Raw genomic sequence first — 27,857 nt, 5'->3', positions numbered from 1 at the left:
GCCGTGTTCCACCATCCGATCTATCAAACTCATTGCTTCAGACACATAGCCTTTGAGACAAAGTCCGTTGACGAGAGTGGTGAGCGTGATGAGATCTGGTCTGACTTTCGTTTCCACCATACGATCAACTAGAGCCACGGCTTCGGAGACTCTGCCTTCGAGACTCTACCGGAGTTGAAAACGTGATCGTGTTAGGGGTGAAGCCGAGTTTCAAGATCTTGCTCAAAACAGAAAATGCTAAACCGAGTTTCCGGAGGCGGCAGAAGCAGTTCATCGTTATGTTGAGAGTGTAGAGGTCAAAGGCAATACCGTTGAATTCCATCTGCTTGGAGAGGGATAACACGAGGCTGTGCTGTTTTGTCTTGGCGACGGCGCTGACAGTTTATTGAAGTCAATGACGGTAGGGAGGGGACGAGACCGAAGCATGGACTGGAAGAGATGAACTGCGTCGTCTTTGTTAATACCAGTAATGCCGCTTGTGTACCAGTCTTATGCACTTGCTGGAAAACATTGATGTTGAAACCACCCGAGAATCTTTCACCGTTCTCTGAAATGATCAAAATACAATCAAGGGCCTTAACCAAACCAAAAAAAGGATTCAACTTTCAAACTCTTCTTTGACAATTCACAATTTTTACCAACGCTAAGTTCGATAGAGATTAAACGCTACATGATCCGAATACAATCCTTCAAAATCTAAACAAAAGAAACTCAATTTTGTTTGTTTACCTGTCAAGACGATGGCCTTAACATCACTCCTATGATTCGCATCTTGAAACTTCTCCTTCAACCCAGAAATAACTAAACAATTCCACAAAATAAAAAATCAGCTTAAAAGAGAAAGCAAATCAACATCGTGAAATTAATCAAAAGTAAGGAGCTTTTTAATACTTGGGCTGGCCAGAGAGTTAACAGGAGGATTCGAAATGGTGATCACAGCAACGCCATCGTTCCCTACTTCCATTGTCACTCCCATCTTCTTCGCCATAGCTTTTAACAAAGTTTTTAGCTTTCTCCCGTAATCGGATAAAGATCTGTATTTTTTTATTTTTGTATCAAGGAAAAAAAATAGAAAGCTCGAACCAATCCCGTTGCGCCAGCATATTAAGGACTTGATCCTTCTTCTCCTTAATTAAGGATTCATCCTTAGCTTTTCCCTCTTTTTTAATATTTTTTTATTCCTAAAAAGCTAAGGACTAAAGCTAAGGATTAGCTAAAAGCCTGCGATGCACATGTTCTAAGTATATAACGATTGGGTTTGTGATAAATATTAGATAGTATTTATAATCATAACTGAATAGTAAAAATTAATATTTGAGCAAACTAACTACAAATTATTGCCTGTGCCCACCACGGAACCTATTAGCCTTTCGTGCTAGCGAGCAGCCAAGTAGGTGAGAGTCGCTGTACACAGCTTTTTTGCACGTGTGTATAAGATTCAACAACTAACCAATCCACACCAGCCACGTAAGGTTTTATAAACTCGCATAAGATTACAGCTTTTGTTCTGTAGGAATAACCCGAGTTCACCATCAACTTTGTATCCTGTACCAAAAACCGGTTAGGTTCTTCAGTATATAATCAAAAATTACCCTCACGCGCCATTTAGCAGCAATCGTCCGACACGCGCATCAGTCTCCTCATCTTTCGACTGTTTGTGTCATTCACGCGCTCTCTTGGTTAGCCATCTCTGATTTAATGTCCCGTGTCAAGCACATGACTGCGCACATTAGTTTTGACCATGGTCTCAAATTTTTTTTTTTTTTTCGTATTAAAATATTTTATCAACGCATGCCAATTTTTGCTCTGCTTTCTTATATGAACCACTGAAAAGCCGAGCCTTTCTCAGTCTCTCTCTCTATCTGAACCCATGACGACGTCGTTTCGATCCCCGGCGGGCGCCGCCACTGTGTTTTCCTCCGATCAGAAGATTCTCAACGCTCTGAGATCCTCTCGTTCTGTTTTCCTCGGAAGAAACGTTCGTGGTGGTGTTCATTCTCTACCTCCATCGTCGTCATCTTCATCATCAATCCAAGCCGTATCCACTGTAAGAATCTAATCCCTTCTTTGATATTAGTTCTAATCTAAAAACGACGTCGTAGAGACTTTCTCTAAAGTTGTTCTGTGACTGTTATTCTCCAGCCTGAGGCAGCAGCGAAAGCCACCAAGAGGAGTAAGGTCGAGATCATCAAGGAGAAGAGTAACTTCATCAGGTACCCTCTCAACGAGGAGCTCCTAACAGAAGCCCCCAATGTCAACGAATCCGCCGTGCAGCTCATCAAGTTCCACGGAAGCTACCAACAGTACAACCGTGAGGAACGCGGCGGAAGATCATACTCCTTCATGCTCCGCACCAAGAACCCGAGCGGCAAAGTCCCCAACCAGCTCTACCTCACCATGGACGACTTAGCAGACGAGTTCGGCATCGGCACGCTCCGTTTAACCACCAGGCAAACGTTCCAGCTCCACGGCGTTTTAAAACACAATCTCAAGACCGTGATGAGCTCGATCATCAGAAACATGGGGAGCACTCTTGGAGCTTGCGGTGATCTGAACAGGAACGTTCTTGCTCCGGCCGCGCCTTACGCGAGGAAAGACTATCTATTCGCGCAGGAGACGGCTGATAACGTCGCGGCGCTTCTCAGTCCTCAGTCGGGGTTTTACTATGACATGTGGGTGGATGGTGAGCGGTTTATGACGGCCGAGCCGCCGGAGGTTGTCGAGGCGAGGAATGATAACTCTCATGGGACTAACTTCGTCGACTCTCCTGAGCCTATTTATGGCACTCAGTTCTTGCCGAGGAAGTTTAAGATCGCTGTGACTGTGCCTACGGATAACTCTGTTGATCTTTTGACCAATGACATTGGTCTTGTTGTTGTTTCTGATGACAATGGGGAGCCTCAGGGCTTCAACATATATGTAAGTGTCTACACTTGCTTCATCATCTCACATTATATTAGTTTCTTTCATAGTAGCCCTGAGCATTTAACTCTCGATCCTGGTTCGAATCTTCGGTTATAGAGGTTTAGGACCTGTTCGGACATTTAGAAGCTTTGGCTTAGTTTCGGTTTGATTAATTTGATTTTCGGTTTGGTTTGTTTTGGTTCATGTAACAAAGGAAGCGGTTAATATCCGAGGTAACTTTGGATCTCATTCCGGTTGAGTTTCGTTTTTTTGGGTTAAAAAGTCAGAAAATTCGTTTTGGATTAAATATCAGATTTTTTTTCGAATTTTCGGATGAAATTTGGATAGTTCGGATAATTTTATATTTCGCATAAAAAATATTCTGATTAGGTTTTTTGGGTAGTTGAATTTATAAATAATATTTTTTAACTATTTGATTATTTTAAAACTAAATATAGCTAATATTTATAAGTACATAGACTGTATTATAGAAATTCGTATCCACTCGGTTCTCGTTTCCGGTTTGGTTTCAGTATTTTCGTTCTAGAGATATATGATTCGTTCGGTTAATTGATAGGATCCAAACCTCAACGAACCTATAAATGTGTTATGCCTAGTGGTAATAACTCTTTTGTCCTCTTTCAGGTTGGTGGAGGTATGGGAAGAACACACAGAATGGAGTCTACTTTTGCACGCATTGCAGAACCGCTAGGTTATGTACCTAAGGAGGATATCTTGTATGCTGTGAAGGCCATAGTTGTCACACAGAGAGAGCACGGGAGAAGAGATGATCGCAAATACAGTAGAATGAAGTATCTGCTCAGTTCCTGGGGAATTGAAAAGTTTAGAGACGTGGTTGAGCAATATTATGGTAAAAAGTTTGAGGCTTCACGTGATTTGCCAGAGTGGGAGTTCAAGAGTTATTTGGGATGGCATGAGCAGGGAGATGGTGCATGGTTTTGTGGGCTTCATGTAGACAGTGGACGTGTTGGCGGTAACATGAAAAAGACACTGAGAGAAGTCATCGAGAAGTACAAACTTGATGTGCGTATTACACCTAATCAAAACATTGTGTTGTGTGATATCAAGAGTGAATGGAAGCGTCCTATCACCACAGTGCTTGCTCAGGCTGGCCTACTGGTAAGTAATTCATTTTCGTCATGGTAGACGAAATCAGTTTTTGATATTATTGACAAGAGTCTATTAATTTGAGCAGCAACCAGAGTTTGTAGACCCTCTCAACCAGACCGCAATGGCTTGTCCAGCTTTTCCTTTGTGCCCTCTAGCTATAACCGAGGCAGAGCGTGGAATCCCCAGCATTCTAAAGAGAGTGAGAGCAATGTTTGAGAAGGTATGATAGCTAAAAAGATTAATCCACTCAGTTTTTTATGCCATAACGATGGTTGTTGATGTGTAAACTCTTTCTTGTATCAGGTTGGTCTTGATTATGACGAATCCGTTGTGGTGAGAGTAACTGGTTGTCCTAATGGATGTGCTAGACCGTACATGGCTGAGGTCGGTCTAGTAGGGGATGGTCCAAACAGCTACCAGGTAAATTAATTGCTTCTCTGGCTAGCTTCTTTCAATGAGTTCCAACAGAAGAAGAAAAAGCTCATTGGAGGTTCTTTGTGTTGCTGCTGTTTCATGCAGGTTTGGTTAGGGGGAACACCGAACCAGACGCAGATAGCGAGGGCTTTCATGGACAAGGTGAAGATTCATGACTTGGAGAAGGTCTTTGAACCATTGTTCTACAACTGGAAACTTGGGAGACAAGCAAAGGAATCATTTGGAGAATTTACAACCCGCATGGTAAGACTTTTCAGAGGATTATTGAATTCTTAGGATTGCTTAGAGAGTAACTTTGTTTAAATAATAAATATTTCAGGGATTTGAGAAACTCAAGGAGCTGATCGATTCATACGAAGGATCTCCCAACAACTAAAACGGGGGAATAAAGCTTTTCTTTTGGAATTACACAAAAACAAAGAATCTAGTCTCATATCTTATTTGTTACTCTTTGGTAACATGCATAAAGATTATGTATTAGATCGTCCATTTGTACTTTCTACTTGAGTTGAGACCACCAATAAACATTTACCCTTTTCATTTTTTTTTGGTATGTTTGATTGCTGTATGGACAAAATGATTACTTTCTGTTTTGGGAATGGTAATGTATTTGCTATCACCACAAGTTCAGGAACCATGTTCTTTGAAGAATGTTATATGCTATGTTTGCAGTACACGGATAGGACATAATCTTATTTCAAAATTTCGTCCTAGCTAGGGCTCACTAAAACTTCGTGGGTGACACTGGTGAGTTTCAAATCTGGGTTTTGAGGGTTCAGTCACCATACTTTACCAACACAGCTACTGAATATTTGACAATTTCTTATATAAACACATCATTTTGTTATATTTTTGTGGTGTCAGGTGTTTAGAGCTAGTTGTTTTCTTCTCACATGACAAAATCAACTCACAACAAATGCTATCATTAACGTTTCGAATCGAAAATAGCTCCAATTAAACACGAAGCAATAATTACCTCTGCTTGCTGCGTCGTTACTGTTGTTGGAACTAGAAGGACCTTCCCGTTTCGTGGCCGCTATGACACGTGTACGATTCGATGTTTGCTACTCGGTTAGTAAGCTGTGACGACACGTGGGTGTCACCTGATGCTACGGTAAAATTCCGGATAAAGGTCGTCACGTGATGCACGTGGTGATGTCTGTTTCTAATGCGACGGCGGTAAAACATATACATACTGATATCACTTTCAAAGTTTTTTTTAATCAAGGATGAATTAAAGCAAGCAATTTTTTTTTTCAAATATTTTGTATTTAATATAAAGAAGAAGCAATTACAACATGAGAAAAATATACAGAACACAACTCTTTTAGATCGAAAGCAATGTGATATGCTTATTAATAAATGTTCTTGTAAAAACTTTGTTGTACGGTTGCGCTAACTTAGTTTTTCTGTTTTCTGTTGTATTCCTTTGTTCTGTGAGTGGCTAGGTCATGCGAGGGATGTATTGGAGCTGTGAAAAGATTCATCCGATAAATGGAACGTTACCTCTTCTGTGACTAATCATAAACTATTGATAATTGATGTTTTTTTTTTGACAAAGGGCTTTCAATTAAAATAAAAACGTTTACATAATAAGGTTGTAGACCTTATAGTGAGAAAAAATTTGCATGAATACAATTCATGACGAATAACATCTCAAACCTATGAAACATTCAAGGCATGAGAGAGTCAAAACCAAAAAAGAAATGAAAAAGAGCTACTAGCGAGTGTTACCACGGCCGCGACAGCAGCGCTTACCTCTCCCTCGTGCAGTTTTCCATTCCAAATCTTGGAACTTTTTAGGAGGTCTAATCTCCCTCAAACCCTTTGTCAAACCGAGCGAGCTCATTGGTTCATCTGGGGCCTCTTCCACATCACCTAACGCAGTGAACCGAGAAGGACTCTCAAATCCACTTGCTTGAGCCAATGTGTGTAAAGGATCAACAATCAAAGTTTTTTGGACCTCCTTGTTGATAATGTTGGATGGAGAAGTCTCCATAATAGATGCTGAAATGGGAGTAGATTCAATATCTACTAATGGCGATAAAATCTTGGCTAAAGTTGGCGATGCTATTTGGTTATCCTCTTGAACCTGTGGGGTAGAGGAACTAGTGGTGATCTTTGAGACTTGAATATCTTGGCATTCCATAGGGGCATGTGTAGAAACATATGGTTCCTGAGAATCCGCTATCAAGTCCGACTGCAAGCGTGGAACATCCTGAATGTTCATGTTCAACTCTGGTTGAGAGTTAACATGAGGCACACTAACAGAAGTTGTAGGGAGACTTCCTGCAGTGACTGTTTCATCATTTTGTTGCTGCAAGATGAGATCAATATCAACAATTGGTATGTCAGCAGTCACGTCCACTGATAATTGATGTTACGTTCACGTTATGTCTTAGAATGCTTCAAAACCCATTGTCTTCTCATCCATTTAATATATATATATATATATATATATATATATAGATTCCACGAACAAAAATATTGCCAATCTCGTGTAAACTGCATATTTCCAACGTATTTGTATGGAACGGAAGAAAAAAAAAAGCTGGACATAAATTAAATGGGCTGGTCTTGGTTTAACATGCGAGTTCTCCACATCTATACGTTTAAACTGTTCGCTCATGTTTTTTTGGTAATCATGTTTAAAAAAATTACTAATGACTAATGCAGAGGACGAGATGATCAAAGTGACGATGGTTCATGTTGTTTACGGAGTTTCATGACAGAATCATTCTTTTTAGACTTGTTGTTATTCTTAATTGGATTCTTGCACACGTTATTTTTTGCCACTTGGTAGACTTTTCTGTTATGAGAGAAACCCCACAAACTTATTTGTAAAAGTTCTTTGTGTCTTTTTTTTTATTTTGGGTCTCATTAATTCTTGTACATAATTCAGTTAGGTCAGTCGTGTTCTATATCTTTGAATTTATTACGCTAAAGAAGCATGCAAACCTGCATGTAAATTATGTCAAAGAAAGATCTGGAACCTGAGAGATCTTTCCTGAATCCTGATCATATAACGTTACAAAAAAATGATGAAAAGTAATGCAATAGCAACAAGTATGTATAACTCACTTGAAACATTTCGTAGTATAAAAAAATACCACTAAACTAAAATCAACAGAACTTGTGCCCATCAAAAACAAAACCACTAAACTCTGTGAAAAAGCTTGGACCATCTTCCAGCATATTGTCTGTTAATTGTATCTCTTTTTCTTTTCCCTCCCACACCTACACCTTGGTGGATTTGTGTCAAACTTGGAACATAATTAAACAAAATCGGGCACCGTTTGGCTTCTCCAAAATCAAATTCTCTGACTTGATTTTGCTCTCCAACAATGTGAATCAACTTTTTGCCGTGGAATTCATCTTCCAAGTATCTATCACAACACACGATGACTTTCTTCTCCTCTTCGACCAAAAAACTTACGGTATCCCGAAGATGAAGTCCAGCTGGCGAGTAATCCAGTGCTAGGAACATGCTCCACGAGACTTCTTTGGTCTCACCAATCTTATTTGTCACCCATATCTCTGTCCTTGACGTATAATCTCGCTGTAACAACACAGAAAGCTTCTCTTCTCTAACAACGGACATAGACATAGTTTCATAGAGAAAACTCTGGCACGGAAGACGTAGACGTTCAAACGTTTCACTTGTATAATCAAAACTGAGTAAGAATATGCTGATGGGACGCTCATCTTTTTTATCATAAGCAAACCAGTAAGTTTTTCCTTTCAAAGACATGAACTGTTCAGAATCTGCTATGGTGCAGTCGGGGGTGATATCAAGACTCTTCCATGAATTAGAGTTATCATCAAAGATTGCGAAGTCAGGGTGGTAGCTCAATACTTTATAGCTATTACCATGGTAGGATCCAAGAGCATGGCTGCTGACACGTGTTTTGGGTTGGATCCACCTAGCTTGACTAGTACACGGGTTCCAGACCACGAGTCTAGTGTTGTCTTCGTTGATGCATAATAATAAGCCGTCGCTGTGAAAGACTTCATAACTATCGAACTCATGATCTATTAAACTACTATAAAGAGGGTCAACTAGGCTAAGTTCGCTTGTGACCTCTGGAACTCCATTGAGATTAACTCTCGTCGAACAAACCATAGACTCGTTCAACATGAGAGTCATAAGCTGCTTTGGGGATTTATCGAAGTGCTTTCTTGTGAATCTCCGGTTGTTGAACAATAAGTTCCATTGTTTGCAAGTAGATCGTAAATGCCTCAGAGATGTAGCCGGAACGCGACAAAGTATCTCCTCTATCAAATCACATGGAAGGTCCGACATCTTTAATGTGTTTTTTCTCATCATCGTGAGTCTTAAGATGGTGGCTTGAATTGTTATTTAGGGTTTTCGTTTGCTCACTCTTACAAGATTAATATATACGACTTTTTTCCTCATTCCTTTTCCTATATGGTTTATATTTTTTTTTATCAATATAAATTAATTCAGTATCGATTTTATAAAATCACTATTATTTTATTTATTTGTTTTGAGCGAACAATTTCGGTAAATTAGAGTCAATAATATTTAACAGTCGTATTATAAAATTTGGTTGTAAATTGTAAAACATCAAAGACGAGTTCTAATCTGGAATATGTATCAAATACATTCGGGAAATCCCATATATGTTTTAAAAGTTTCTCATAAGCACTATTCCCATAAGTGGTCTCTTTAGCCAACAAATCTGTCTTGTCATTGTTCTCACGGGAAATATGAAAAAAAAAGAAGAAGATCAAAACCAGGGGCAGTCCCAGTGTTAGTGTATTAGAGGGTGTGGCATGTGCCCCACCCTATTTTTTGGATATCAAGTCTTTCACTGCGATGGCATATCCAACACAAAAAAGAACAAGACAGCTAAATAGTAAATACATATCCAACACAAAGATAAGGATCAGAAAAAAGATACATGACAGAGTATCCAACCTTTCTGGTGATCTTTGGCCTTTCTCATGCAAGGGATGCTTTCTCAGAGTGGAGCCTGAAAAACAAGAGTGAATGAATATATATATAAGTGAACAAAAAGAACAATTTTAAGACAAGAAAAGGGTAGGTTACCAATTATGTTGGTAAAAAATAAAATCATCTTAGAGCATCTTTATCCCTGTAAAAAAAAGGTATCTTAAGCAAAAAGTACAAGAGGGGCACAAAATAACAAAAACCGTATGCCCAAGTCGCCAAATAAGAGACGTTTTCGGTGGGTTTTTTCAACTGTTCGCGGGACCCACTGACACGTGGCGGCCCACGATTGATTCTTTTTTTATTTTTTTAATCAGACAAAAACAAAAAAAAATAAATAAATAAGAAATCCATTAAGGGTTTGTGCGATAATGATGCTCTAAGAGCATGATTATCGGGGGTTCTTAAGGTGGAGTTCTTAGCGGAATATAAAAACCCGTCTCTTAACTTTTAACTAAAAAAGCTAAGAACCGGCTCTTAAATAAGAATTTTAAGAACCGATTCTTAGTTTTTTTAGTTAAAAGTTAAGAGACGGGTTCTTATATTCCGCTAAAAACTCTACCTTAAGAACCCCTCCCAATAATCATGCTCTAAGGTTACTAGGACATGAATTGGTTCTAGAATGAGTAACCTTGGGGAAGAGTGATTGTATCAGTCTGAAAAAGAAAGAAAGAACAATATTTAGACCAAAAAGAAAGAACAATATTAACATTAATAGGTGAGATGCAAAGTTTTGAGTAACTAGCTAGATAATTAATATGAATTAACCTGGCTGAGTCAAGGCTCGCAGGAAATGCGTAAAATTTTACCACCCTTTCGTACATATGGCAAATTTGACCACCCTTTGCCATGTCCCGAAGAGTTTGTCTGCGCGATAAAGAGAGATGTACACTCTCTCTTTTGCTATTCATTATCCAAGATTTCTCATGGCATGGTTTTCAGGGGAATATAAGAAACTGTTTCTTAATTTTTTAGTTAAAAATTAAGAAATAGTTTCTCATATTCTCCTAAGAACCTTGCCCTAAAAACTCTGGATAATGATGTTCTTGTGAGGTTTTTAGTGAGTTGGAAATCCCCCAAGTCCTCTTAATGTAAGTAGAATTGGGGACACATGAGAGCATCTCCTTTAGACCAACTCCATCGCGAGTCTTCTAATAGGAGTTTTAAGCAAAAGTAAAAAAAAAATGAAAAATTCAAAAATAACAGAGAACCGCTGTCTAATTTGGGCATACTAGAATTGGTAAGAAATCCTTACGTGGCGGTTTTCTATTGGACCCCCTTAATGTCTCTCTCTCTCTTTCGTCGGCGTTTGTGCGAAAGAAATCAGTTTCTATTCCCCCTCCATTCTCGATCACTCCATTCACTGCACCTTTATGCTAGTTAGTTCTTTCTAACTTTACTACTTGTTGTTGTTGTTGCAGACATTGTTGTGGTTACTTCAAAAGACGAGGGCGAGATGGTTGGATCTCCCTCGGCGGCATTCTTCTCAGCATAACAGGCACTGAGGCTCTATACGCAGACATTTCTTACTTCCCGTTACTAGCGATACAGCTCGCCTTCACCTTATTTGTGTTTCCTTGTCTTCTTCTATCGTACTGCGGACAAGCTGCGTATCTCGTGAACAACAAGGATCATTACGATGACGCGTTCTATGCATCTATCCCAAGTTTGTTCCTAAACCTCTTTGCTTTAATGGTCTCTTCATTAGTGTTGAAATTCTCTTTTAATAATTCAATTTATAAAAAAAAAAAAATTAAGAACTTCATAGGGGTTCTCCCATTGGACTTTCACACAACTAATTACATTAATAAAGGTTCTAAACTTCATAAAATACACAATTAATTATTAAATTAATTTTAAGAACCCATTAAAGGCTCTAACCAATAGAGATGCTCTTACAATCAGAGGTCCCCTCTGCTGAAACCGCCGAGAAATTAAAGAGACTAGGGAAAATTTAACAAATATTCCGTAATTAGCAAGTAATTAACAAGATATAATACTATTAATTCTCTTACAGTACTTTGGAGACATGCAAGGCGAACGTAACCTCAAAATGGATGACGAAAAAATTATTTTGTGAAAAAGAAGTTATGGCTTCTAGTATAAAATTTACATTTATTGTCAAACATATCAATAAATTCGTACAATGCATGCATGCTAGTCAAACAACACAAAACCTTTTGTTTTGTCTTTCTTTTTTGCCAAATATGTGAATTCCATAAATAATATGAGACAGAGTTTGTAAATTTACAAAAATGTTAGAACGAACCAAGGCAAAAATCATTAAAAACAAGGTTGAAACTCCAAAAAGAAGCTAATAGGAAGCTTAGATCAGCTACTCATAAAGAAGCCAGTGTTGCATAAGAGGATGGAAATGTTTCCGTCTTCTATTGCCTAGGATAGCGTCCCTTATATAAATCTGTCGATTTGCTTGTATATTGCCGTTGGAGTGGTAGCAATATATACCGTCATGGAGTCTTCGGTTGCGTTCTGTCCACAACGCATACACAACAGCTTGTCCCACAAGCCTTTTAACCAGGAGTGGGCAAAGATGAATCTCTGTGGGAGAGCCAATGCATAAAAGAAGTCCAAGTATGGAAAAAAGGACCTGTGTCACCTAGCCTATGAAGGGACATTTTCCAGATGCTTTCACTGATCTCACAGCGAAGAAGTAACTTAAGTGGTCTCTTGACTCCTGGACCATGTCACATAGGCAGCAAGAATCATAAATCAAGATACCTCAGCTAGCAAGCCTTTGCCTTGTTGGTAATCTATCGAGGAGAATCAATCTAGAAATTAAAAGAGTGTCTCGGGACAGACCCTTTAAGCCAAATGTTTGACGTCCACTCCTGTTTTCCTGCTCTATTTCTGATTGCATCCCATGTCCTGGGACCTAGTTGAGTGGAACTTTAGTCCAGAGGGATCCTCTGTTTTTCTTTCCATGAGAAAATTACCTTGTCTGCTCTTCGTATGAAGAATCAGAGCCAGTATCTTTCTCCATACTGAAAAGAATATTTGGCAATGGCAACGTTGATGTTTCATCTGACGAAGTTCTTACTGATCATCAACTTCATGACTGCTGGCATCGTTTTAGTCCAATCCTTGCATGGACCCAGCACGTGTATTTCAGATTCATGCATGTGTGGGGCACAAGCATTTATGAGTACATGGAAGCTGTAGTCTGTATAGCTTGTATACATTTAGAGTTGTTTGGAAAGATACAAACAACGTGGCTCTCTAGGTATTGCATGGGTTGAGGAAGCTGCAATTGCCTGAGGAAAGACCACAAGTACTATGGAATCGTTCATGAGTTGTGTATGAACTTGTGAATCAGTTCGAACTAAGATGCTACACTCAAATCTCTGTATCATAGGATTTTGAGGAGATTGCATTTCCTCAAATCAATAAACGTTCGAGAGGCTAAGAAAAATTCTTCTTACGCTATAGGGAAATAACACCAAATCTTTGGATAATGAAAAGAACAATGAGATTGATCCTGTCCTGAAACTCTCGAAACAACATGAACGACGGTCTTTGGTCATCCCATCCTCTAATCCTTAGGCTTGGTAATGCCCGATTTAGCATGTCCAGGGGGAAAATTACCATAAGCCTCGTTAAAAAATGTCCATAGCACTTCAATGACTAAAATAATTTAGCTCCACAGAGAAATGCTCAGCCACAAGTCGCAGAAATAGAAGAAATAAAAAGGATTCCATGCATATTTTATTCAAAAATAGTCACATGAAATGCTCTGTTTCTGCTTTAGGCCTTGGCTGTTTCAGCCTGTGTCCCAGAAAGACTATTTATTTCCTGTTTTTTCCGTTTGCACAACTGCGTCTGGCTGCGCTGCACGTTGCCTTTCACTGTCACTTTTTGCTCCTTTATTATATCCACATCAAATGGCTCCGACGGTGGCAAAAAACTGAGTTATGTGACATTCATGCTCTTGACTTTGGAAGATTTTTTAGAAACGTGTTTGTAAGAAAGGAAGATTGAAGCATTTGGAGTCTATATGTAATGGTACGACAAATGGATGTAAAGACAATAGGTTTAAAGCATTCTGAGATAGGACATAATATCAATAGTCATGATTAGTCACATGGGGAATTTTATTAACAACGGTGTCTGTGCCTGTGTTGACCACCTCGAATGATCTAGCAATAAACAGTCAGAAATCTCAGCGTGAAGAAGTTAATCCTAGAACAAGTGGTCAGGTAGACCGATCAGCTAAAAATCCTTCTGATAATGCTTCAAAAAGATTATTTTGATCACTGGATTGAATACGTGGAAGGACCTAGCCATCATTGTTTTGGATCCATCCGAAAATTTTGAAAACCTTACAGAAAGAAAGATTGATCGTGATCACATCAGAGTTGAGATAGTTGAAGGACCGATAGAAGGGAATAACGATGAGATTCTGTTACTCAAGAGCTCTATGTACAGAAAACGAGAAAACTGAAGATTTGAAAGGTTATAAGAAAGGAAAAGGTAGCAACAAGCACGGTCAAAAATTCATTGGCAAGTCAAATGGTTGACTAAAGGTGAATGGGCAATTTGTTCCTAGTCCCCAACAACAATAAGAGCACTCTTTTTGTAAGAGGTGGAGGGCCCACAAAAATCAGAAAACCCACCTCTTCTTCCTCTTCTGCAAGAGGCTAGTTTGGTGAAGCTTTTTAACTGTTCGCGGGTCGTCAATCGCGGCCCGCGATTGGTCCATTTTTAATTAAAAAAAAAAAATGGAAGAAAACAAAAAAAATAATAATAAAAAAAAAAATTAGAACCCATCCTCTTCCCCTTTGCTTTAATGCTGCTCTAAGAGCCTTTCACATTGTCTAAATATAACCATTGATCATTTAGTTAGTGTTACTAGTACTACGCTTAATCAAGATTTTCTAAGCACACACTCAAGAATGAACAAGACTAGTGTGCCTTCGAAAATTGTGGTTAGACAAAAGTAAAAAAGGCTATAAACAAATTTGGATTGTTTAATAACTAGATGTACAAAAAGAAGAAGAAAAAAACTAAGAAGCAAAAGCCAACTAATAAAAAAGATTTTATAGTTTGGAATTTACGTATACATCTTCTCAATCAAATAGTCTTCGTCGGAATGATGATGGTCTTGAGGCACCTGCTGATCAGAAGGTGGCTGGCCCATCGTAGAGTCCAAGTCGGATCGAGGTGCGGTTACATTGTTAGCAGCAAGATCTATCAAAGTTATGTCATGGATACTGGAGCGTTTCTTTGCCTTCTCCTTGGCCTCTTGCCTCAGGATATACTTTTGTGCATGGCTTGCGACTTGCATTGGGGTCTTTGTCATCACAATCTTTCTCGATATGTTCTTCCAATCTCCTTTCCCATATTTATCTAGCCCCTCCAGAAAAAGCCTGAAATATCATCAAAACAATAAACCAACAATGTATAAAAGTTATTGAAGTTTTCTCTTAACATTCAACTATGATTTATGTATGTAGCTATAAAGGTTGGACAAAATCAGGAACCATATAATCTAATACAAGATCATAATTTAAACTAAATGAGTAACAAATTATGGTATATTCTGATGTGATTACCTAACCAATAAAACCCTATAACAGTTCATCATCCGTTTATAAACTTTCTCCTAACCTAACAAAAAAAAACCTAAATTATCACCCCAATAAAAAGTTTAAATAGTTAATTCATACTTTCACCCAATCAACATAAACCCTAATTCATCAGTGTCTAGACTAACCTGTGTTCCTCTTCTGTCCAAGGTTTTCCCCTCTTTTTTTCTTTCTCCATATGTTTGGTCTGGGATGGGATCCCATCTGGATAATTAGTAGTAGGATATTGATCCGATTCGATAAGGTTAATATCGTGGACCAAAGCTTTGTAGTAGTGCTTCACCTCTTCAAGCGGTACATTAAGATGTTCGGCGATAGCCTCAAACCTATTGGGAGTATTTTCTGGGAACTTCAACAGAAGACTCTCAAACAGTTTGTCCTCATACCTCGTCCACTGCTTCGAACCCATAAGATATGTTAGAAGCAACGACCAAGTTGTTTAGGAAAGCTCTTATCTCACAAAACAAAAGGAACCTGATATCTCTCGAGGGTTTTCACACTTTTCTCTAGGATTTATAGAGAAAATAATAGGGGAAATCACAAGATTCACCCTCGTTTTTCTTTAATTTAGTGAATAGACCCCAAATATATTATATTAGTATCTAACCCCACCCCCCACCCCCCAATTAATTATACTCCCTTCGGTCTTTGTTTTTTAACCTCAAATTATATTATGATAAACAGAATTCAAATTCAACAATCAGAAATATATAACCATAGGTTTATACAAAAGGAAAAAAATCGCAAAATAAAATCCAATATGCTTTAAAAGTCCTTGAGTTTTAAATAGTTCCACAATGAAATTTTATGTTCTGGTTTACGCTCATGGAAGATTATTCGATTCAGAATCAGAAATGTTAGCATCCTGACCGGTTTCCAGCGCAACTGGCCCTTGTTGTTGTTGCGGCTGCAAAGGAACTAGGTTCTCGTGTCTTGTTGGCCAGTTGAGTCCCACATTGATGCCCCCAAAAGTTCTCCCTTGTTGGCCAGTTGAGTCCACTCTGATGTCCCCCATAGTTATGTCCACGGTTCTCCGCCGCTTCACTACATTGTTCTGTGAGTTGTGCCAATTGAAGAAGTTCTGTGCATAGATCGCCACTTGCATCGGGGTTTTGGTAACCACTAAGACCGCTATTTTGTTACAATTTCTCCCAAACCGCCCTAACCCAATCAGGAACCATCTGCATTGTGTTATTTTTTTACAGATTCAATTTCGTTATGAGTGTGAGATCAATCCGTTTTCAATCATGTTTCACCACCATGCAATTATTTAATGACATAATTGATACAAATGAGATTTAAAAAAAACTTATAGCCACAAACCATCTATGATTAATATGTTATCACTATGCGAATTTCGTAGTAACTAAGAAGAGAATGTGTTAGTCGTATTTATTCCAAACATAGATCCACGAAATAACACCACTATATACTCTTTATATCGATGTTATAATATAATCAGCATGAAAATGTAGACTTTATCAAATATGGAAAACCTTTATTCATTATGTTGTATACTTACTCATGTTCTTCTTTGTCCCATATAGGTTTCTCGATCTGGCACAGCTCAACTGCATCAAACATCCCATTAGATAAAGCTAATTGGCTCGATCTGATCTCTAGAAGATCATCGACCATTTCCTGGTAATGCTCCTTAACATCGACCACCGATTTCCCTAGAAATTGGGCTATAAGCTCAAGCCGATTGGGTGAAAACGCAGAGAACACTTGCACTGCGTTCTTGAACTGCTCGTTCTCTTCATTTGTCCATGAATTCGCAGCCATAATTGCCAAAACAGATTAAGAAATCACGAAGTCGAGAGGAAATATTGTGAGTTTTGAAGAAATTATATTATGCATGTCATGAATAACCAACTCAACTAACATTAATTTATATTAGGCTTATGGGTCTTCTCTCTAATTTTGGTAAGTTCTTTACTTTGCTATGTTGTGTACAATCTCTTTATTATAATTTCTTTCTCTTGAATTTTTTTCCACTCATGTAACCTACCATGTTACTATATAATACTATTCAAAGTTCAATGTATTTATTTAATAGCATTAATGATACTTTTAATCAATTAAGTTGCAACACATGTATAAATTAATTGTATTTTGAGATATGGTAGTCACTTAAATTTTGGTATTGAATACTTGCAAATCAAATATATTGCAAAAAATATAGCAGGGAAAAAAATATATACCATTAAGATTTTTTACTTAAATGAAAGAAGACTAGAGATTATACGGATTATTCAGGATTAGGCCTAGGTAAGTAGGCATTAACAAATATTGATATATTTTATAATTTAATTAGATATCTTAGTTTTTTTATTTTATTATAAAATTATTTTGATGAATTATTAAAATAACATATACAAATAAAAAGATTAAACAAATTTATGGATTTGCACTAGCATTGTTGTTTGACTAAACAAATGTACAATCGATTAGATGGATTTAAACAATTTAAACCGATTTGAATAGCATAATTAGATTTAAAAAAACGTTGCGGCTATAACTGTTTTACTGCGTAAAGAAGCGCCTAGATACCGCTTACATTTTTGAACATGTTGTCACATTCAATTTAGTACAAATTCAGTTTATACTGAAATGTTATTTTGGTTTACATTGGTTTAAGTGTATACTGAAAAACAAGCCAACATAGATTAGATTTTTACAGAACCGGATCTAACAATATCATACAAAATGGTTTTCATTTAAGTCAAATTTTATAAGTCAAAATGACAATCCTGTTTTTGAATAAAACTCCAAACAATATACAGATTCTATTTAGCCTCTCCTATCACGTACTCTTCGATTCAAAAGCCAAAATGACATATGAAAACTCTAGTTCGGCTAGTTATCTCGTTAATTATTAATATGGAATTACTTAAGTACTAACATATTTATGTAAATGTGTCGTTGTGTTGGAAAAGATATAAGAAAAATTACTAGTTTGATCCTTTATCGTTCGATAACTACTCAAGGATTTTGATACATGCATACAGCCGGTGATAATATCCAAGAAATTTGTTACTATACGTACGATCCTATCAAACTAGTAAATGGAAGACTTTGATGAAAGAGGAAACTTATTTCTTGGATTATCACGGGCTGTATGCCTGTATCAAAATCCTTGAGTAGTTATCAAACAAGAAATAAGTTTCCTCTATCATCGCTTGAGGGTAGTTTATGTGATATTTACAGAGTAGAGATTACATCCGTTCGAAAGTGTTCTTGATCCTATATTTCACATCAAGATTTTCTAAGCACACTCAAGAATGAACATGACTAGTGTGGCTTCCAAAATTCTGGTTAGACAAAAGTAACAAAGGCTATAAACAAATTAGGATTGTTTAATAACTTAGATGTACAAAAAGAAGAAGAAGAAAAACTAAGAACCAAAAGCCAATTAATAAAAAAGTTAGCGTAGTTTGGAATTTACATATTCATCACCGAAGTCCAATAGTCCTCGTCGGAATGATGATGGTCTTGAGGCACCTGCTGATCAGAAGGTGGCTGGCCCATCGTAGAGTCCAAGTCGGATGGAGGTGCGGATACATTGTTAGCAGCATGATCTATCGAATTTATGTCATGGATACTGGAGCGCTTCTTTGCCTTCTTCTGGGCCTCTTGCCTCAGGAAATACTTTTGTGCATGGCTTGCGACTTGGGTTGGGGTCCTTGTCTTCACACTCTTTCTCGATATGTTCTTCCAATCTCCTCTCCCATATTTCGCTAGTCCCTCCAGAAAAAGCCTGAAATATCATCGAAAACAATCAACCGAAGCCCATAACCAAGTTTGATATCAATGTATAAAAGTTATTGAAGTTTCTCTCTTAACATTCAACTATGACTTATATATAGCCATAAACGTTACACAAAACCAGGAACTATATAATATATATAGAAGATCGTAATCTAAACTAAATGAGTTGCAAAATATGTTGTATTCTATCCATGCTGATGTGCTTAACCAATAAAACCCTAACAGTTCATCATCCGTTTATCAACTTTCTCCTAACCTAACCAAAACAAACTAAATTTTCACCACAATCAAAATTTTAAAGTTGTTAATTCATACCTACCCCCCCCCCCCCCCCCCCCCCCCCCCCCCCCCAATCAACATAAACCCTAAATCATCAGTGTCAAGACTAACCTGTGTTCCTCTTCTGTCCAAGATTTTCCCCTCTTTTTTTTTTCTTTCTCCATATATTTGGTCTGAGATGGGCTCCCATCCGCATAATTTGTAATAGGACATCGACCCGATTCGATAAGGTTTATATTTGCAAGCGGTTTCTCAAGAAGGACTGCGATAGAAGCAACAAGAAAGTTGTTGGGAAAACTCTGATCTCAAAAAAAACAAAGGGAACCTGATATCTCTCGAGGGTTTTCTCTTTTTTTTTTCTCTCTAGGATTTATTGTGATATTAATAGGGGAAATAACAAGATTTACCCTCGTGTTTTCTTTAATTTAGTAAATAGACCCCAATTATATTTTATTTAGTATCTAACCCACCTATTATACTCCCTTTCGTCTTTGTTTTTTAACCTCAACTTATATTATGATAAATGGAATTCAGATTCAACAATCAGAAATATATAACCATGGAGGTTTATATAAAAGAAAAAAATTGCAAAACAAAATTCAAAATGCACTAAAAGTCCTTGAGCTTTAAATAGTTTCACAACGAAATTGTATGTTCTTGTTTACACTCATGGAAGGTTATTTGATTCAGAATCAGAAATGAGCATCCTGACCGGTTTCCAGCGCGCCTAGCCCTTGTTGTCGTGCGGCTGCGAAGGAACTAGGCTCTCTTGTTGACCAGTTGAGTCCCACATTGACGCCCCCCATAGGTCTCTCTTCTTGGCCAGTTGAGTCCCTATTGATGCCCCTCATAGTTCTGTTTTGTTGGCCAGATGAGTCCACTCTGAGGTCCCCCATAGTTATGTCCATGGTTCTCCGCCGCTTCAAGACATTGTTCTTTGAGTTGTGCCAATAGAAGAAGTTACGTGCATAGATAGCCACTTGCATCGGGGTTTTGGTAACCAATAAGACCGCTATTTTGTCACAGTTTCTCCCAAACTGCTCTAACCCGATCAGGAACCATCTGCATTGTGTTATTTTAAACAGATTCAAATTATGAGTATGAGATCAATCCACTTTCAACCATGTTCACCACCATGCGATTATTTAATGACATAACTGATTCAAATGATATTAAAAGAAGAAAATACTTATGGCCACAAAACATCTATTAACATCTTATCACTACGCTGTGAAAAAAAGAAAAAAAAACATTTTATCACTACGCGAATTTCGTAGCAGCTAATAAGAGAATGTGTTAGTCTTATTGATTCCGAACATAGATCCACGAAATAACACCATTATATACTCTATCGACATTATGATATAATATATAAACTCATACGTGCATGAAAATGCAGATTTCATCAGCTATGGAAAACCTTTACTCATTATATTGTATACTTACTCATGTTCCTCTATGTCCCATATAGGTTTCTCGATCCGGCACCAACTCGGCTCAACTGCATCGAACATCCCATTAGATAAAGCTATTTGACTCGATCTGATCTCTAGAAGATCATCGGCCATTTCCTGGTAATGCTCCTTAACATCGACCACCGATTTCTGTAGACGCTGGGCTATACACTCGAACCGATCGGGAAAAAACGCAGAGAACCTCTGCACTGCATCCTTGAACTGCTCGTTCTCTTCTTGTGTCCATGAATTCGCAGCCATAATTGCCAAAACAGAATAAGAAATCACGAAGTCGAGAGGTATTGTGAGTTTTGGAGAATTATATTATGCATGTCATGAATAACCAGCTCAAATAAAATATATATAAGGCTTATCTTCTCTCTAATTTGGTGAGTTCTTTACTTTGCTATGTTGTGTACAGTCTCTTTATTATAATTTCTTCTCTTGAATTTCTTTCCTCTCGTTAAATAACCTACCATATTATTATATAATAGCATTGAAAGTTCAATGTATTTATTTCATAGCATTAATGATGCTTTTAATCAATTAAATTGTGACACATGTATTAATTAGTTGTATTTTGAATTGTGGTAGTCAATAAAATTTAATATTGAATACATACAAAATTAATATATTGCAAGAATTTACAGCAAGGAAAAAATTTATACCATTAAAGTTTTTACCTAAATAGACGACTAACGATTAGGCGGATTATTCGGGGGTCTGGACGATGCCTAACTGTTAAAAAATATTGATTTATTGTGTACAATTCTTTATTGTAATTTCTTTCTCTTGTATTTTTTTTCACTCATTTAGTTACTTACCATGTTACTATATAATACTATTGAAAGTTCAATGTATTTATTTCATAGAATTAATAACTCTTTTAGTCAATTAAATTGCAACACTTGTATAAATTAGTTGTATTTTGAAATATGGTAGTCACTTAAATTTAATATTGAATACTTACAAAAGAAATATATTGCAAGAATTTATAGGCAGGAGATTTAAATGGAATTAGTAATAAAAAACTGGTTTAAATAGAACATATTTATTTATTTTACAAATTCTAACAATGCATATGATACGTTTTATTGAATTTTCACAAATGTAAAATATCTTGCATTTTAAATCGGGTAGTTTAGGTTGTTTGAAAAAAAAGGATAAATACTTAACTATTAATTATTTGAATAAAAAATATTCAAGTCATTAATTTTTTTGCATAATTTGGTTTATAAATAGTATTTTTAGGATATTTGATTATTTAGAAATTAAATATAATTAATATTTGTAGGTAGATAATTTGTATTTTAAAATTTTAAGTATTCATTTGGTTTTCAATTCGGTTTCTATTTTTCGGTTCCAAATATATATGATATGCTTGGTTTTATAAAATTCAGCTTAATTTTATTTTATTTTTCCAGTGGGGGTACGGTTTAGTGCATCTGGGTAAATGTATTCAAACTTATACATTATATTATATATAAATTATATAAAAATAATTTATTTAATTTCGTAAATAAACCCGCGCTTTCAAAGTCTAGTAACATGTATTGTAATACAATATCATAAAAATTTAAGAGATATCTCACTTGTAAGAAAAATTCATTGTAAATTTAATATGTACTGCATTGATTTAAAATATTTTTATTTTAAAGAATAACATTATTCATAAAATATTTTGTTTGTGTGTTTTAGTATTCTATAATCAAATTAAAGTTAAAATAACTACAACTACATAATAATCATTTTAAAAACTATATAATAATTTATTTATTTTAAACGGACTAGTACATTTCTTAAAATAGTTGCACTGGTCAAATTTATTAAAAATTTAATATATTGTTAAAACTTTATCATATGTAATTAACATATTGCATAATTGACGACCTATAAAAATCTATAATCGTAAAAGAAATCAACTGTAACATGTTCGATTATAATACACAATATTATTAATTAAGTGTAGATATTTATTTTATAAAGTAATAATATCTACAGTTTTATTTTATAAATTATCTTTTATTTAATATTTACTTTTATAAATTAAATTATATTGTTATAACATTATATATATACACAATAATGTTATTATGTGTGTATATATATATATTATTTAATTTAATATTTAATTGTATAATATATATACATATAATATTATAAAATTTATATTGTGTATATAAGTAGAATTTAAATTAATATAAATTTATAATAATAATTAATAATAATTACAAAATCTAATTATTTGGATATTTATAATGTCTTTATAAAAATATATAGCAGGATATTATTAGATTACATCTAAAAATCAGTGTGAATTTATATATTTTATTTTATTTTTGAAATATTTAAATATTTAGTTAAATATAATTAAATTGTTAGGCAACATTTTAACATACATAATTAATATAAGGTTTTGAATTTAGTAACATCATCCAACAAATCAAAACTAAGGCTAAATAGTGATCATGTTTTAATAATATAAATAAAAGTTGCTAAACCTAACAGATTACAAATCTTTTTTGGGTTAGTATCTTTGTAGACTATATGCTTACCTGATTTGTTTATTTTAATCTATGCTTATGTGATCATTTGTGAATATAATTTTAATATACTATTGACTAATCAGTGTCCCTAAAGTTTGTCGTATTTACACAAAAAAGCCACTGAACTCTATCATCTCCATTATAAAACCACCTCTTTCAAACTACTCTCAACCTCTCTGTAAATCCGATTCATCTCGACCCGACCCGATTCGAACCCGCAATGGAGGCCCATTACCGCAACCACGGCGGAGACACCTCCTTCTCAAGCCTCCGCGTCTACCTCAACTCTCTCTCCCACACTCCCTCCCGCTTTTCCCGCCGCGCTATCTCCGTCTCCACCTCGTACGACGAGATGAGCCGCGTCCGCGCCGTCTCCGGCGAGCAGATGCGCCGCACTCTCCGCTGGTACGACCTCGTCGGACTCGGAATCGGAGGCATGATCGGCGCCGGCGTCTTCGTCACCACCGGCCGCGCTAGCCGACTCCTCGCCGGTCCCTCGATCGTCGTCTCCTACGCCATCGCCGGCCTCTGCGCTCTCCTCTCCGCCTTCTGTTACACCGAGTTCGCCGTTCACCTCCCCGTCGCCGGCGGCGCCTTCAGCTACATCCGTATCACATTCGGTCAGTGTACACTCTCAAAAACCTCCGTCACCGTTAAAATTCAAAATCCGTAACCGTTTTTTTCCGTTACAGGCGAGTTCCCGGCGTTTATAACCGGAGCGAATCTTATAATGGACTACGTCATGTCAAACGCCGCCGTTTCGAGAGGATTCACGGCCTATCTCGGATCCGCATTCGGACTATCCACCTCCGAGTGGAGATTCGTCGTCTCCGGTCTCCCTAACGGATTCAACGAAATTGATCCCGTCGCCGTTCTCGTCGTCCTCGCCGTCACGTTCATCATCTGCTACAGCACGAGGGAGAGTTCGAAGGTGAATATGGTGTTGACGGCGTTACACATTGCATTCATCGTGTTCGTGATCGTGATGGGGTTTTGGAAAGGAGACAAGAAGAATTTAACCCGACCCGCTAACCCGGAGAATCCGTCCGGGTTCTTCCCTTTCGGAGCTTCGGGGGTGTTTAACGGAGCGGCGATGGTTTACTTGAGTTATATAGGATACGACGCCGTTTCGACGATGGCTGAAGAAGTGAGAGACCCGGTCAAAGACATCCCCATGGGAATATCCGGCTCGGTCGCTATCGTTATTGTACTTTACTGCTTAATGGCTATCTCCATGTCCATGCTCCTCCCTTACGATCTGGTCCGTTGAAAAATAAATAATTTTATTTTTTAAAATTGATTTGACGGTAATGATCAAGTGTGTGTGTGTAAGCAGATAGATCCTGAAGCACCGTACGCGGCGGCGTTTAGCAAATCGGAAGGTTGGGAATGGGTGACGAAGGTGGTTGGGATTGGAGCAAGTTTTGGGATACTGACGTCGTTGTTGGTGGCGATGTTGGGTCAGGCTCGGTACATGTGCGTCATCGGACGGTCAAGAGTGGTCCCCACTTGGTTCGCTAAGGTCCATCCCAAGACATCAACACCAGTCAACGCTTCCGCTTTTCTTGGTAAGTTAAACAGGTTTTGTCTTAAAACTCTTTCAACCTTTTATTTAATTAAATTAAATATTTAACAAATCTAATAAAATCTTAAGAAAAGGTTAAAAAACAACGTAAATCCCGTGAAATTTAATATAACGTTACGTTGGATTTTTCCTTTCGTCAAGATCGGGTTTATGTTTCCTCTCTGTTTTATTTTCATCAAGTGATAAACAGACAATGAGTGGGGACCCAATTTAAAACAATTGTTTTTTTTGTTTCTATGATCTTTTTTTGGATTTGAGTGTAATGTGTAGATCAACACTTTCCACGTGATTACATACATATACGTGTACACAAGAAGAAAACAAAACCAAAAAATCAAATTTTTAAAAAAATATTTCCCAACTAATTTTTGATTGTGATTGTGGCTGTAGTCATCTAGCTCTGACTGTGTGACTATATTAATGTAGGCCATATCTTATGTTCTTATGTGATTGTTTTGGTGTTGGTTCTTGATTTAGAACATAGAATCCGACAAAATGTCGTGCTCGTGTTATCATCAACTGGGTTCAAAAAGTTCAGTCTTTTCAACGGTTTTGATCGTGACATATTGTTGGGTCTCTTTGGTCTCTTTTTGTCCTTTAACGTTACCTTTTGAAGCTCTCTGTTTCGTAACTTTACACAAACTTATGTGCATGACATCTTTAGGTCAGGTCATTGGTCTGGCCACTAATATAAAAATTGGCTAATTATTGTTGTGTAAGATCTTTGATGAATCATTATTTAAATTATAAGTTTCCCGAAATGGTCAAGTCGTGTCGTGGTAGCGAATTTAGACCCACAAGTTACTTTTGTTTGCATATTCGTTCGTGTAAGCATTGTTTACTGATCTAACGAGTTTGGATACTATATTATATAAACCGAAAATTATTAAGAAACCAAATATACTTATGTTTTAGACTTTCTAAAATACTATAAGCCGTCTTTTAAGAGAAAGTGTTTTGTTTTAAATTTTATAAATCTTGAGACGTTGATCTAGTCTTTTAGGACATAGCACATAAGGATAGATCTTGAACGTGGAACTAAACTCTAATCTTTACTAAAAGAAAAAGAAAATGCTCTTATCCACCAAGCTAATGGAACAAATTCCTCCAGTATTTTCAGATTGTTTTTGTTACATAATCAGCTTTATACATCTTAGAATATATCTGCGTTATATCAAAATACTAATATGAATGATTGAGCTAACTAAAGAATATGGATTTAATTAGCATATCCTTCTTCACAAGTACTAATTTTGTATTGTTTCTTCAGGAATCTTCACGGCGGCGCTCGCACTCTTTACAGACCTGAACGTTCTCTTAAACCTCGTTTCAATCGGAACCCTCTTCGTCTTTTACATGGTTGCAAACGCTGTTATATTCCGGCGTTACGTAGCGGTTGGATACACCAGACCCTGGCCTACACTCTCCTTCCTTTGTCTATTCTCTATAACCTCAACTGTCTTCACCTTAGTCTGGAAACTCGCACCGTCCGGTTCACCAAAATGGTTCATGCTTGGAGCCAGTGGTGTGGCGGCTATAGCCATCGTGCAGATATTCCATTGTGTTGTGCCTCAAGCTAGAACTCCTGAGTTTTGGGGAGTACCGTTGATGCCGTGGACTCCTTGCGTTTCGATATTTTTGAACATATTTTTGCTCGGATCGCTGGATGCTCCTTCGTATATAAGATTCGGGTTCTTCTCGGGGTTGGCAGTGCTCGTGTATGTGTTTTATAGTGTTCATGCGAGCTATGATGCTGAAGGAGATGGATCTCTTGATTTCAAAGACGTGGAAAGTTTTGAAGGAATTAACAGAATTTTGAGTTGAAAAATGCTTTAGTAGACAAAACTTGGTGAAAGCTTATGGTCTAAAAAACTTCTAGGGGTTGTTTAACAAGTTTATTTTTATGAATAAAACAGCCAATATGTTATTTTGTTGGCAAGTAGAGGAAGGACTCGAGGGCGTATTGGTACATAAGATATAAGACATTTTACATTGGGAAGTTTGAAGTATATATATTGCTGTTACTTGACATCATGTTAAATTTAAATATGTACAGTAACTCGTATGTAGGTGAATCTGATGTTATCTCAAGAGAACGCAAGAAAATATGTGATCAGTGATAATCTCACAACTGTATCCCCATGAAGTATGTGTTTTAGGCTTTTAGCCAAAGAAAAGAAAAAGAAAAAATAATACTATGTAAAATATAAATTGAAGTCAAAGCCGCTGACAAAAATAAAGATCAACGACTTTTGTAGCAATCAAGGCAAGCTGTGCAAAAAGAAACTAGTGAATGTCAATTGTCAGAGTCATAGTCACAGACTCACAGGCTTGCCTCCACTTGTCATGACTTTCAAGATGTCGACACTTTGACTGTGTGTCTCTTGATTTCCATTGACCTCCTTTTTTACTTTCTCAGAGATTGTATTTTTGACATTCGCTTTACAGAAGTAGAATATTCTGTTTCCTACTAAAACAAAAATTATTCGAAAGGGACTAGTATAACAATCCCAAGTATAATAATAAAAAAAAAAATCTCAATCAATACTCCTATATTTTTATGTACATGCGTAAGTTTTCTTCTATGTAAAATAGCAGAAAAGATCGCAATAGAATTTGTACAAAAATGAATTTTGTTTTCCTCCACAATATTTTTAAGAATTGAGGATTCTTTGATTAAATGCTTAAAATAGCAACAAGTGTTGGCACTTGCAAGATCTGATATGAAATTATACTCCACCAATAAAAGTAAAAGAAAGTTATTCCATTCGTTACGTCGAAAAGTAGCTGTCCTAGTTATAAGTCAAGTCGTGCAACTATATATATCATATGGTATAATGTGTTTTAACATCCACGAAAAGCCTCTTAATACAGGCTTTTAATAACTCAATTGGGACTTAAAAGAAAGAAACATCATTACAAATACTGTAAATTCAGTGTTGTTAGTTTTGTTATGTATACCTCTCGAAGTAGAACTTGGCCTCTTCCAAGAGTCATCAACTTGCATTAGAGAATTACTCCCCATGGCCCCAATGTAATCAACTTGTTAGTCACATCACATGAAAGCCTATATACGTACAATGTCTAACTATTGTGGGTTTAGTTAAGGATAAAACTCCAAATATACAATTGTCTTATAGAACTAAAGCAGAAATAATGGGCCTAACATTAAGG

The 27,857-nt window shown here is 36.8% G+C and overlaps 7 protein-coding genes across 8 annotated transcripts; 2 read left to right on the top strand and 5 right to left on the bottom strand.

The window, feature by feature from the left end:
- Positions 1-93: 93 nt before the first annotated feature.
- LOC108870118 (peroxisomal fatty acid beta-oxidation multifunctional protein AIM1) lies at positions 94-1,053 on the bottom strand. The gene is made up of 3 exons (XM_018655337.2): positions 892-1,053; positions 730-801; positions 94-547 (listed from the first exon to the last, which is right to left on the bottom strand). Exons 1-3 carry the CDS (start codon positions 986-988, stop codon positions 297-299), a joined length of 420 nt encoding a protein of 139 aa, XP_018510853.2. The 5' UTR covers positions 989-1,053; the 3' UTR covers positions 94-296.
- Positions 1,054-1,783: 730 nt separating this feature from the next.
- On the top strand, positions 1,784-5,089 carry LOC103847432 (assimilatory sulfite reductase (ferredoxin), chloroplastic). The gene is made up of 7 exons (XM_009124516.3): positions 1,784-2,047; positions 2,143-2,919; positions 3,550-4,044; positions 4,121-4,255; positions 4,339-4,455; positions 4,555-4,713; positions 4,790-5,089. Exons 1-7 carry the CDS (start codon positions 1,871-1,873, stop codon positions 4,844-4,846), a joined length of 1,917 nt encoding a protein of 638 aa, XP_009122764.2. The 5' UTR covers positions 1,784-1,870; the 3' UTR covers positions 4,847-5,089.
- On the bottom strand, positions 4,874-9,495 carry LOC103847422 (probable F-box protein At5g47300). Its single transcript, XM_033274261.1, has one exon. It carries the CDS (start codon positions 8,795-8,797, stop codon positions 7,628-7,630), a length of 1,170 nt encoding a protein of 389 aa, XP_033130152.1. The 5' UTR covers positions 8,798-9,495; the 3' UTR covers positions 4,874-7,627.
- A 4,684-nt stretch (positions 9,496-14,179) lies between these two features.
- On the bottom strand, positions 14,180-22,575 carry LOC103847402 (transcription factor DIVARICATA). 2 transcript variants are annotated; one of them, XM_033274291.1, is made up of 3 exons: positions 19,210-22,575; positions 15,177-18,808; positions 14,180-14,829 (listed from the first exon to the last, which is right to left on the bottom strand). In XM_033274291.1, exons 2-3 carry the CDS (start codon positions 15,455-15,457, stop codon positions 14,514-14,516), a joined length of 597 nt encoding a protein of 198 aa, XP_033130182.1. In that variant the 5' UTR covers positions 15,458-18,808; positions 19,210-22,575; the 3' UTR covers positions 14,180-14,513. The 2 variants fall into 2 exon arrangements, with proteins under 2 accessions (XP_033130182.1, XP_009122731.1); XM_009124483.3 differs by lacking the exon at positions 19,210-22,575 and having other exon boundaries at positions 15,177-19,168.
- LOC103848599 (transcription factor DIVARICATA) lies at positions 15,872-16,833 on the bottom strand. The gene is made up of 2 exons (XM_009125479.1): positions 16,571-16,833; positions 15,872-16,229 (listed from the first exon to the last, which is right to left on the bottom strand). Exons 1-2 carry the CDS (start codon positions 16,831-16,833, stop codon positions 15,872-15,874), a joined length of 621 nt encoding a protein of 206 aa, XP_009123727.1.
- On the bottom strand, positions 19,791-20,813 carry LOC108871578. Its single transcript, XM_018658141.1, has 2 exons — positions 20,545-20,813; positions 19,791-20,160 (listed from the first exon to the last, which is right to left on the bottom strand). Exons 1-2 carry the CDS (start codon positions 20,811-20,813, stop codon positions 19,791-19,793), a joined length of 639 nt encoding a protein of 212 aa, XP_018513657.1.
- Positions 22,576-23,073: 498 nt separating the features above from the next.
- On the top strand, positions 23,074-26,712 carry LOC103847391 (cationic amino acid transporter 7, chloroplastic). Its single transcript, XM_009124472.3, has 4 exons — positions 23,074-23,718; positions 23,791-24,359; positions 24,435-24,666; positions 25,954-26,712. Exons 1-4 carry the CDS (start codon positions 23,319-23,321, stop codon positions 26,505-26,507), a joined length of 1,755 nt encoding a protein of 584 aa, XP_009122720.2. The 5' UTR covers positions 23,074-23,318; the 3' UTR covers positions 26,508-26,712.
- The last annotated feature ends 1,145 nt before the right edge of the window (positions 26,713-27,857 follow it).

The sequence above is a fragment of the Brassica rapa genome, chromosome A01 (genome assembly GCF_000309985.2).
Source record: "Brassica rapa cultivar Chiifu-401-42 chromosome A01, CAAS_Brap_v3.01, whole genome shotgun sequence".
Classification (NCBI taxonomy): domain Eukaryota; kingdom Viridiplantae; phylum Streptophyta; class Magnoliopsida; order Brassicales; family Brassicaceae; genus Brassica; species Brassica rapa.
Note: the sequence above shows the minus strand (reverse complement) of the source record. Positions and strands in the feature narration are given on the sequence as shown.